This window comes from Mytilus trossulus, unplaced genomic scaffold, assembly GCF_036588685.1.
Source record: "Mytilus trossulus isolate FHL-02 unplaced genomic scaffold, PNRI_Mtr1.1.1.hap1 h1tg000050l__unscaffolded, whole genome shotgun sequence".
Lineage (NCBI taxonomy): Eukaryota > Metazoa > Mollusca > Bivalvia > Mytilida > Mytilidae > Mytilus > Mytilus trossulus.
In genome coordinates this window covers 2,258,072-2,271,529 of record NW_026963292.1, presented here as the reverse complement: position 1 = coordinate 2,271,529, position 13,458 = coordinate 2,258,072, and the positions used below count along the sequence as shown (strand labels likewise).

Below are 13,458 nucleotides of genomic sequence, written 5' to 3'. Positions count from 1 at the left end.
TGGAAATGGGGAATGTGTCAAAGAGACAACAACCCGACCATAGAAAAAAACAACAGCAGAAGATCATCAACAGGTCTTCAATGTAGCGAGAAATTCCCGCACACGGAGGCGTCCTTCAGCTGGCCACTAAACAAATATATTCTAGCTCAGTGATAAAACATATATAATAGTTCAGAGAATGTTTAAGCATTCTTAATAGTGAAAAATGGTACAAAATATTTAAAAATAGAGAAATGAAAACCACACCAGAACTTCTGATAATACATTTTTATCTGTATATTGATCTGCATATATACGTGTACCACACTATTTATATATGGCTTCCGTTACTACAATGCGACAGCACTAACATCGTTTAGCTTTTGCGAGCACAAATAAAAGATGCGATCGCAACTTAACTCAAACGATTTGCAGGATTAATTTCATGGCCTCCAATAAAGTGTACATGTCATAACGAAGAACATGATTGTGCAATGATTGTGTCTCCTATATGATGTTTTATTAAAGTAATTCTTGTTATTTATTTATTTATTATACTGAAGAGCAATCACTTTATGTAGATATAGGAAGATGTGGTGTGAATGCCAATGAGACAACTTTCCATCCAAATAACACTTTAAACAAGTAAACCAGTAAAGGTCAATGTACGGCCTTCAACACGGCGCCTTGGCTCACACCGAACAACAAGCTATAAAGATCTATTAAAACTATTTAAGCGGGAAAACTAACGGTAAAATCTATATATAAAAAAATAAAAAAAAAATGTTGTCTTAATATAAATTCAAACAGTGCTATTTCGTTCAATGTCGATTTCATGTCTTCTTAATTTTCTTCACAAATGTTTGCTCGTTTAAGAATATAAAACACATCTTATTTTTGTGTTTTCATATTAATTTTTTAAACTGTAGCCGTTTTTAATTGCAGTACAACAACAATATTGTTGCAAGAAAAAAATGACATGATGATACTCGTCTTTCCCCAGTTTCAAGTCTCTTACAAGAAGTTTATATCTTTCTTACACTACTGTGGATTCATTATAATTCGTGTGATACTAATTTACAGGGGTTTAGTTGTTACGATTGAACCACGAATTCAAATGTACAACGAATTAGAAGTTTTTGATTAACTTTTGTATGCAGAGATTGTCAAAGCCACGAAATCAAATATCCACGAAAATGCAACTGTTGCCTCAATCCACGAACAGTGATACCAACTAAATTGAAATGAATCCACAATAGCATAGAAATTGTGTATCTTCTGAGTACATATTTTCCCTTGTTCTTACGTGTATATAAATTCTTACTTTGAAACCATTGTTATGAAAAGTTTGTTTTGACTATCGGTCTTTAAAAGTATTTTTTACTAATGGTTGTTGAATTAGAATCACATTAGCGTGCAGTCATCCGAAAAATAGATCAACTTGACGTACTAATAACCTGATTCAAAGGTGAGTAATCAAATCATTATCTGTCATCATCTGTGTATATGAGAGATAATTACAGTTCCTTTACCTTATGTCGCTTTTGCTTCGTCATGAAGAAAGGGTTTATCGTTTTCTTAAAACCATAGAATACTGTAAAGAGCTGAAGATTTGAACGATCTCTTGATAAGTTGTAAGCAATAATTAGTTTCAAAACATATTTTGCAATTAATTCAAGATCCACTTTTTGATCATTTCATTTAGAATTTTTTTTTAGTGATGTAAAGTAATTTCAAAAAATATAATAGTTTGAAACATTAGATGACACAGCAGTACAATGTAGTAGTTTTAAAGTAAACAGTTGTATACCGCTGTTGAAAAGTCTTAAATTGATCATGTTGATTAAAAGAGAAAAATCGGGGTTACAAACTCAAGGAAATGTATCAACTATTAGAAGGAAAACATCAGAACACCTAAGTGCAACAAAACACCAATGTTACTATAACAGTAAACTTTACGTTAATTGATTTTTTTTTTGCTTAAAATTCAACTTTTAGTCACAAATTCTTTGAAGCTGACATTTGTGTTTCGGGTGCATAGACAACATATTAATCGAAACTCTTTGTTTTGAATTGTAAGAAGCCTAAGCAATAAATAATCCAATACTAAGAACACGATTTTATGCATTCTTCTAAAAAAAGAAACAGCAAATTTTTAAATTGCATTGGTCGAGACCTCTATGCTTTATTCATGATGATCTAAACAAAATAATCAACACTTTTGTTACATTGTATCAACATTTTAGAATACTGTTGATCAAGAGCCAATACATTACATATCGCTATTAATGATTGAACAGGTCGGGAACACTTCATTATATGGATATGTTTGAATTAGCATATTTATGTCCTCGCACAGTTATTGGATATTAACGTGTGACGCAATTTAATTTTACCTTATTTTTTTTTACCAATCCACTAAATGAGTAACAATGCATGATGGAATACTACGTGTTTACAATCAACCGAGAACACGCATTATTCACTAAAATACAACACATTTTGTCATAGTTTGCGGGATTGACAATTTCGCTTAGTTTTTCATTTCTTGTATCCACATTTACAGTTCGTGATAAAAAGTGGTCGTTGCATGCTCAAATTAAAGAAGAAGTATATTTAAGCGAAGAAAGAAGTGTTTTAATTACCCGATACATAGCCATTAATATGTTTTATGATAACTACGAGATATCAGGTATTCGTCACACAGACAGCAAAGAAACAACAATGATAACCACAATTACCAATAAGTCAAACTTATTAGTGTAAAGCTAGCCGTCGATAACTGCCAGTGCTAATTTTAACAAGGACAGCAACTTTCATATAGATAGTTAAAAAGAAAGTGAGATCCTTGAGTTTTAAGTTCGCATAAAGGAGAAGATTAAGAGTGTGTAAAAAAACTGATAGGGTTACTAAAATTTCAAAGTTTATCACAATGATGATTTTATGATATTGTACCTCCTTTAATCATGTTAACTTAATGTTTAAAAAGTAATTTAAATCGAATAAAATAATCTATTCATTTGATAGTCTCGTAGAAACAACAACGTATAATCATCAGTCGGGGCCATTTATAGCAGATTATATGGTATGGGTTTTCTCATTGTTGCATGAAAGCATAACGGTTGCCAATTATTTTTTACATCCACTTCATCTGAATTGAAGTGAATAGTTGTGCCATTCGCAATCATACCACATCTCCATTTTATTTTAATACAAAGAAAGGTCAGTTATCGATTATGAAATATATTAACTGACGTCTGTAGAATAATACTTAGAATATTTTCATATTTAGAATTTGACATGTACGAAATATGCACTAAGTCTATTATAACATCTATCATATTTCATCAAAAGTACATATGACTTTTTTTCATTTCTTGTCTGACAGTTTTGACAAAATTTATAAGTATTAACTGTTTTTTTTTAAAAATATTTCAGTATTTTTGATTTTTTTTCCTATTTTAAACATGCTTATGTGCGAGGAAATTGCAACGTTGGATCAAAACATATTATATTTCTTCTATGTATTGGTTAGTTCTTCTTCTTCTTTTGTATATAAATAAGCTTGTTTTTTGTTGTTGTTCTCTTAATTGTTTTACATTAGTAGTTTTTAGTCCCGATATAGATTACTTTTCAGTATTGAACCTATGTTTGCCTACTTTACTAGATTGTGTCTTGGAAGGAAAGATGTCTCGTTTAGCACTCATATCTCATATTCCTATTTCTATATATATAAAAATCACGTTTTAGAAAACCATAATAGGGAATATTGTACCCAATACGATCCAGAGGATTTTAATGATTGAAGATATTGCACATACGTTAATAGGACAGCAGCTATAACAATTCCTCTAAGGTATTTTTTTTTACGATAAAATTAGCATCAGACGGACTTCAACGATGGATGAAACTTTATAAAAATATATAAAGCTATTTACCTTCCCGCTTTTATAAATCATTTGTTTAGCATACTAAATATAATGATGTTCTTACTTTAAGTTCAGATCCTGAGAAACAGTTTGCACATCCAGTACAGACAGAAGTGTTAAATTGCCAGAGCATCGTGTTTTCCGAGGCAGATATGTTTTTGGAATGACATCATGCAGGTTTTAAAGTGCTCAAACATTTTTTGGATTGGACAGTCGTCACTTCATCTGAAATTATTACTCATGTATAATGCATAACAATGGAAAAGAAGTCGGATTTTGAAGCCAGAAAACAATACTTTTTTAATCTGAGCATACAAATTGAAGATTATGTTTTATATTTTACAATAAACATATTCGTAAAACAAAAACATGTATTATGAGAGTTCCAGACATTATATTAGTTAACAGTTTTCCCACTAATTCCACGTGTTTTCAAGTGGTAGTTAACTCGTTGGAGCCCACAATGCATTGTAGTTCATTGAGTCGATTGGTCAGTTTGTAAAGGCCCGTTGAAGGTAAAATAGGACATACGGAAAAGTTTCTATACTATATTGTATCAAATATTCACATGAATTATCGTCCTTTTATATATTTAGATATTTCAACCTCTCACTGAAAATCTCAACTTAGATTTCCGACAAAAACATGTGTCCCGATTGAAAAGCCTAGCGCTTTTGTTCAGTGGTTGTCGTTGTTTACTCTTTGTTTAAAATACATATTTCCCTTATTTTTGTCTTTTTTTCCCTATTTCTAGACATGTGTGAGAAAATATTGCTCTTCAGTAGTGAGATATCTATTCTCGACAAATGATAGGTCTAAATCAATTTATGGCTTAAAATGTACTGGTTTTTCTCAATTTCCCATTTTGAAGTCATGAAAAACGACTTGCATAGGTGTAAATTTTTGAAAAAGAAGGATAAAAGTAATTAGGAGAAACAGATTCCGTTAGTACGACAAGTATAACTCATGTATTACATTTTTCTCCACTCACAACAGTAAAATATACATGTTACACGATCTGTATCGTAAAATATACAGAAACACATCGGTTTTTTTCTATCGTTATCGATTATTCTAATTATATTATAAGGTTATTGCACGAATATTGTGGAATATTGTCCCGAGTAGAATGTTATACTGCACGATCTTGCGAGTGCAATATATGTTCTACGAGAGATAATACTCCTCAATATTGATGCAATAATTCTTTTATTGTATAGCAATATAATGTTTGAAAGTAAAAATTGGTTTAAACTCAGATTTAAACGTTGATGAACGAGCCAGCAACAACATCAGTGATTGTTCGTCGTTGTTGAAGGGCTCTTTTTTTGATAAATATTGTAAACAGTTTATCTCTGTCATGTTATTCACAACTTCGAAAGAGTTTTCAATAACGGATCACATATCATGCACATTTACGGTGATTTATCGCTCGCGATTGTCCTTGTTGTTTTCGGTATGCCATTTAATGAAGCACTGGTATATTTCATCCCTCTTTTAGTTGTTGATTCATTGAGTATGACATTCAAGTTTTTATACATTTTATGTAATTGAAGTCGTAGTCCCTAGAAAGAATAACTGATCTTTGACAGACATTTGACACTCTAATCAATTTAAATCAATAACAATGTTCAGAACTTTCAAACTCATCGTCATGACTGTTGTTTGAATACTTAAAGTGAATGGCTACTGAGTTCACCGCGGTAATTTAGATCGACTATGGTTTTAATACGGTAACATCTTTCCTCGATAAGGCGTTTCACTGACTGAATTGAATATGGATATGGATTATCGCTGTCACCTTTAATACCAAGTTTGTTTGATATGTGACCTAATTTTGAATGCTAGATTTAGCATGACGTTTCACTCGATTCTTTGACAGTTAGACTTTGGTTTTGTCGTTTTATGAACTTTTCCTATTTGAATATATATAATTATGTGTTCGATATCTTTGTTATACGTTTAGGTAGATGTTTCAGTCAAATATGAGGTATTGCAAATTACTTTACACACCCCTAAGACCATTTGAAAACAAGGTGTTCAGTTTGTTAATATGTTATCAATTCACTTTATGCAGAAGGTAAGGGAGCTACCATTTTATTTTTAGGGGGGGGGGGCTAGGATGAAAAATGTTGTCCTGCCTTTTTTTTTAGTTGTAATCTCTGTCCTGCCTTTTTATTTTTCAGTCTATTCGGTCCTGCCTTTTTTTTTTCTTAGCTTATCCTGACTTTTTTACAACAATTGTCATCCTGCCTTTTTTTTTTTGCCAAGTTACTCATCCTGCCTTTTTTTTTACTCAAAATCCTGTCCTGCCTTTTTTTTCAAATTTCATCCTAGCCCCCCCCCCCCCCCCCCCCCCCCCCCCCCCATAAAAATCAAATGGTAGCTCCCTAATCTAAACGTATGATTTTATGATCCCTGAAAGAACTTGAAATATGTATGATGGTCATATAGAACATTGGTCAAGTGTGAGCTAGTTTGACATTTAAAAGTATTTCTGAAGAGTTAAACACGATTTTAAACAGAACAAAATGTGAAATAACATATCAAAAAGATGTATAAAAACAAAAAAAAAAACACTTCAAATATTTACGATGAACCCTCAACACATTTTGCGAGTAACAGTCTTTGAAAAAGCGCAAACAAATGTAAGGCAATTAGCATTACATTTGTTGGCAGCATTTGGATAAAGGATACGATACACCTCATATAAACATCTAAACATCATAAGAACGAAACACTCACCATACGTTGAAAAAGGGGATATGGGTCACTTATACCTTTGCCAAATCCAGTTAAAAAAAATGAACAAAGTAAAAAGTGACTATCAGCGATCTGTTGTAAAGACCAAGCATTAAAAGTAAAGCAAAATATCAGGTGCAATATACATAGTATGAAAACAAAACATTCCAACTTGTCACAAACAACTTAATATAAAATCAGTGACACTTATGCAAAAGAAATATTAATCTTCGGGGGCAGATGAGTGCATCACCTGCTATAATAATGATGCAATAAAATACCTTTAGATTGCACCATTTCTCACTGTTGTTTTTCCATTTACTACAATAATGGAGTGGATCATTTTAAGACTTTTATTTTTTTATTATTTTTTCCATATCTATCTTTTTGCTCTCAACAACTCCCTTTTCTGAGTCACAATGCTTGTGAATGAAATTCTGATTCATCCTCTATCAAAATAAACAACATAATATTGTATAAGTCATTCAAATGATTTTTAGACCTCTGAATTTAGAAATGTATGATGAAAGCGATAAAAGATAATCGATCGAGTGTATGGTTTGTGCTTTTCTAATCATCGATTTCTTTTCAAATAGTTTATCAAAAAGATAACATGAAATGATATCAGTGACAGTTAATAGATTAATGTTAATGTAGTGTGGCTAAGGTAACAGGAAGTTTTGATTTTCAGAAAATCGTATTATGTAACACATTTAAATCTTTAATCATAGGTGAAAGAAAAATACAGCGTACAGTAAGTCATACATATACATTCATACAATTATTTATTCAAAAACGATAGTAATGTTGTAGCTTTATAATTCTTATTTGTCAAACGTTTTCTGTTCTTAAGATACATTTTGATAGTGATCGCAACATTTAGTTATTTTTATGAAAAAATAAATTAATGATCTTGATAATGAGTACATATTATCCATGTAAATTCTAATACAAAAGTTATATGATATGTGTTTTAAGAAAAAATAAAAAATCTTGTCTTTGAACATTCTAAGTACTTTTATATTGTGATTCAGATGGTGCCACAACGTTGACGGCTGTACCCATATTTTGACATTTAAAATGTTTTTTTTATTTTTTATTTTCTTTACCTTATGCTTCAAATTTATTTGCTTTAAAAGGAGTTTTATTTATATAATAATCTGATTTGTTGGAAATCTTGATCGATTTATTAGGCATAACTACATGCATTTGTAAACAAATTGGCCCCCTTTTTCTTCAGACTGGTACGCGTATTTAAATCATACAATTATTTCTCAAGCATTGACAGAAAATTGATATATCCTCTGATTTTCTCTTTTAAGTAAATTGTTCAATTAGTCGGATACATAAACCATTTGGAAATATTTGTGGCTGAGTCGATAATATTCTAATTTCGTTTTTGACCTTGATTCTCTGAATAATGTACTTCAAAAGATACTGTTTTCCCGATTCTGAACAACATGATCTACTTCACTTTATTTTATTTGACTGATATTATATCATAACATACAATTGTTATCCTATCTTATTGTCTTCACGTTCTAAAAGCCAAAACCAACGAGTAAATGACCATCGGAACGTCTCTATTGTTATCGTTCAATGAAAATCGGAACGTCTCTCTTGATATCTTTCAAAAGAAACGATACATTCTTATTTTAAATAGACAAACAATCAGTGACCTGAATTCCTGTGAACTATATTTAGTCCAAGGTAAACACTGACTTTTCATCCTTGTTTATCGTGACCGTGACTTTGCGGCAACACGTCTGTCGTCTGACTGTAATCTTTTGAAAAAGTTTTTTTTTTCTTTTTGAATTTATATTTTTTTTTCAGTGAAGTAGCCGGTACTTGCAGCCACCGTAAACGGCGGAAATTCACCGTCTTCTGGCTACTTTGTAAAGCCCTGTCCAAACTTAATAAGTTAAGGAAAAACATGCAAATATTTCAGCATCTCAAAAATTAACATTTTTCCGGAGTGTTTACAAATAGAGTGAACGGGCAGGTTATGTTGATGCTTTAAGAAATGGATCAGATCGATCATCATTGTGTAAATTAAGAGTTAGTGTACACAACCTTGCCATCGAAAGAGGAAAATATTTAAAAGTGCCCAGAGATCAAAGAATTTGGGAAATCTGTACATGCTGTAGAAGAGGCGAAATTGAAAATGAACAGCAAATGCTGCTACACTGCAAAGGGTACTCCAGCATTACAGAGACTTTTGTATTAAGATTGTTCAAAATTACAGGAAAAAATTTAACCACATTGTGCAATAAAAATGAAATAAATCTTACATTTAATAATACATTTTATACGGCACTAAATTATCTTCCTCTTTCGTAACAAATTGTTTAAATGCAAGAAGAAATCTATTGCAATAGATTTTCATTATACCTTTAATCTTTTATTCACATGTATATATAGACTCTAAAGTTGTTTGTAATTTACTAAAATGTATTGCAAATTGTTTGGTCATTAACATTTATTGTAAATGCGTTTGCGCCAATAACATATTGTCTATTTAGGAGATAAATGTATCGTATTTTAAGCTCCCACGGCATCAATTGGGATTTGATGGTCGCAAATTAAGTTAACTGGCGACGCGTTAGCGGAGACAGTAAACGGGTAATTGCAACCATCAAATCCCCAAATTGATGTTGTCGCAGCTAGGAATACAATATAGTTATCTCCATTCTAATGAAACTGACAGAAAACAACGTTAAAACATGTTTTTTTCTAAATCTGTCATATGCCGTCTGCGCTTGCGCGTTCGTCCCATAGCATCAATTGTCAATTGATGACATGTAAATAAGTGACGTTATCCAATCAAAATGAACGTTACAAACGTTGTTGCATTAGAATGTCTATTAATGGAATGTAGTGTTGCTCAAGTAAGAGGAAGTTTTAATTTTCAGAAATTCGTAGAACCTATTAACGTAGTATGGAACATATTTAAATCTTTAATCATAGGTGAAAGAAAAATACAGCATACAGAAAGTCGTACATATACATTCATAAAATTATTTATTTAAAAACGATAGATAAACTCATCATAGATCCCATGACTAAATTTCATATTTACGCCAGACGCGCGTTTCGTCTACAAAAGACTCTTTAAGTGACGCCCGAATCCATGGTTTCAAAATATTAACAAATGCAGTGACGCAAAAAGATAGCCCGAATAACTCAAACATTGTTGTAAATATAATGGAGTTCATTACGACTGTCATAAAAGTCAGAGATTTAGCTAGCTCTTAAACAGTTTTAATTAACATTTTTACATAAGGAAATCTCTTTACATAGTCAGAAATATGACAAGTATCTACCATTCGTTTGATGAGTTTTTGGTAGTCCTCTTTGGTAAGTATGACACTTTTTGTTTACTTTTTTCCTTGGAGTTTGATATATGTGTTAGTTTGTGTTTGACTGTTAACAATTAGTCTCTAATACTTATATTATTATACTGTAAATTCGTCTTATACCGTAAAACGGGTTATTTTCACTTATTTTCGCGAATATAACAAAACCACCAAAATAAATTCCGCCAATTTTAAAGTGTACATGCAAAGATATTAATAAATATTTTGAATCTGCCAAAATAATAACCGCCAAAATATATCGTTTACCTTTTTCAATGAAAATCGCGATATTTACTCGCGAAAATAACCCGCTATACGGTACTTGATGCAGCCTGTTCACCGATTTTTTTCTCTTGTCGAACAAAGTTCTAGTAAGGCATATATAAATTAGTAACGGAACTTGACTCTTCTAATAAAAATATTAAAATCAATTTGTACCTAGTTAAACATTATTCAAGCTCATATCATGCATATAGTGATTGACACTTTTTTTAATGGCAAACATGAAACTATATTTTACATTGTATCATTATTATTTGTAAACATTCCATTACAAATGTATGTTTACGTGTATACCAGGATCTTCTATTGCACAATCTTACAGTACAAAATATTTTAGTCAAATCTCGTCGTGTGTATCAACTTTTCAACACAAGGATATGCAGTAAAAGATTATGTTACAATAATAAAGTTGGTGGTATATCTATCAACCAAATAAAAAAAACTTTCTAAGCATGCTGACATCATGTAATATACGTATCATGGAACTTAGTGTTATTCCGTAAAGTGTCATTATCATGATAATAGCAAAAAAATTAACGCGCTTTTTCAAATTTTATTCAAATACATCTAAACATATTAGGTATGTATACCATTAAAGAAAAACAAATTTGTGACGAATATTCAATTATATTTTCAGTAAATTGTGTTCAATTTTACACTTCAAAATCAAGAATTATTTAAAATCATGCTCTGCAATGGTTCAACATATGAAAAAAAAAATGAGTTATATAGGATATGTCATCTTAAACGGGGAAGAGCTATTTAGTGTCAACAAAAGTGGCTCTTACATTTGTTATTTCATTTTGACCAACACAAATGTTGCTGAAAGTGTTAAAATCTTCTTTTATAATCATCTTTACTTCTACAGTGAGACTGGTCATACATATAAGGTATTAAACATTTTTGTTGCATTATTTTTTAAAATACTACACACATATCTATGCATTGGTGTTTTCATCTACATATACATGTGCTATTTTAATAATTGTAAGAGCTAGTTTATTTTTTCAATAAATATTGATGTAATTCCATGTATCTTAAACTCTGACAAACATGCAACTTTTACATGTATTTGACAAGATTTTGTCGTTTCCTTTTTGTATATGTATTTGGGTGATTTTTTTTATATTTTTTCTAGATATATTCAATGAATTGATAGTTTAACATGTAGATATCATACAGTAGTTAATTGAGAACAAAATGTATTTTATAACTGATCTGTTCTTTTTCAGGATAACGAAGATAACATAAAATGGCAACTAAACGCAAAATAGACACGTTAGGCACAGATGACACAGAAGAACAAACTATCGATGAGACCAAAACCAAAAGAGTAAAAGTTTCTTTAGAAAGTTCACCAGGATCATTGACAAAAGAAAACGTCGAGAAAAGCAATCAATCTTCAAATAAAAAGGCAAATCAGAACGAAAAACCTGTTAAGGAGAAGGAAGAGAAGGTTGCCAGAAAGGATGACCATATTACTATGATTCCCATTACCATCAACATTGGTAAGAACGAAACCGGTACCTACAAATATGTTGACACGAAGGATAAGTTTATTGAAGCCATGAAAGAGCTCCAGGAAAAGATAAGAAATAAGCAAATGATAGCTGTTGATTGCGAAGGGGTAGATTTGTCAAGATTTGGATCAGTAACACTAGTTAACATTGGCACTCGAGATTTAGTCTATCTAATCGATATATTGAAAATAGGGAATAGTGTATTTGATGATGGTCTCCGTTCTATACTCGAGGACAGTGGAACAGAAAAGCTGATGTTCGACTGCCGAGAAGATGCGGATGCATTATTACATATTCACAAAGTCAAACTTAATGGAGTACTAGACGTTCAAATACTAGAGGTGAACAATCGAATACATGTATACAGAAATGGATATACTAAGATCAGAAGTCTTAAGCATTGCCTAGAGTTATTTGTGACGGACGACACATTATTGAATGTCAAGTTACAAGGACGATCGAGTATGAGTATGTCGAGTAATATTTGGGAGAAAAGGCCACTGGACGAAAGCATGTTGAAATATGCAAGTGTTGATATTCTTGGTCTTTTCAAACTGTATGACGCATTTCGTACTAGAATGAGTCACATTGTCTGGAAAGCAGCATCCAGTCGATATTGTGACACTACCCGTTCAAAAAACAGAACTTACCGTGATGGCAGTGGAATTTTACCAAAGGGCATAATATTATAATGGCATATTCTCATGTCATGATTATCTTATGATAATTTAACCACACATTTATATTTACTATTGCGATGTAAATCCTTGTTGTCAATTCAAGAAAGATAATGCGAATGCTACCTACAACATATGTTAACAAAACTAATATTACTATATCAAATATCTCACTTTGATTGGTTAAGTTATCGCAAAATAGTTTAGTTTTGGATGTTATGTGTCTTTGATTGGCTGACTGTGTTTTGTCTGTCAGCTCATAGACATAATTTTATCATGTTACCCTGACGTAATCAACCTTTTTATGTTTTTTCGGCTTAAAATGGAATTTAGAATTAAATTATAAGGAATGACAATAATATGATTTCTATCCATTCGAAATAACATAAAACATATTGTTTCGAATTCACTACATTTTCAATATAACTCCTTCATTGACAGAAAAAATGTTGCATTTATTGAAAATACCCACTTACATTAAGTTTACATGTAGGAAGAAAAATATTATTTCAATACATTAATATTTTGTTTGAACACAGTTGATGTATCTGGATATCGTTATTGGCAATTATCTACAAATGAAAATCTAATAATTTACTAGATATGTTTCTGTTACCTCTTCAATTAAACATATTATCAAGAATGAACTTATTGATTGAATTTTTTAATTCTAATTTTAGATTATTTAAATAAGACAAGAGCGATATGTTTCAGGGTTCAGTGTCATGTCAATTTTCACTTACCTTACATGAATTTGAGTCAAGTGGCCAGCTGAGGCCCTCCTCCTGGTGAGGTGTATTGTCACTGAGCTAAGAATAAAACCAAGATGATGTGGTATGAGTGCCATCGAGACAAATGTCCACGAGAGACCAAAATGATAACACATTTGTGGCCTTGCGCTGTCTCTACTGCGTGGTCACGTTGTTGTCTCTTTGATACATTCCCTATTTATATTATCAATCTATAACTTATT

At 31.3% G+C, this 13,458-nt stretch overlaps 1 protein-coding gene across 1 annotated transcript; it reads left to right on the top strand.

Annotated features, from left to right (window-relative positions):
• The first annotated feature begins 7,301 nt into the window (after window positions 1-7,301).
• Window positions 7,302-13,128, top strand: LOC134699216 (piRNA biogenesis protein EXD1-like). The gene is made up of 2 exons (XM_063560826.1): window positions 7,302-7,404; window positions 11,521-13,128. The coding sequence occupies exon 2, from the start codon at window positions 11,541-11,543 to the stop codon at window positions 12,498-12,500; it is 960 nt and encodes a 319-aa protein (XP_063416896.1). The 5' UTR covers window positions 7,302-7,404; window positions 11,521-11,540; the 3' UTR covers window positions 12,501-13,128.
• The last annotated feature ends 330 nt before the right edge of the window (window positions 13,129-13,458 follow it).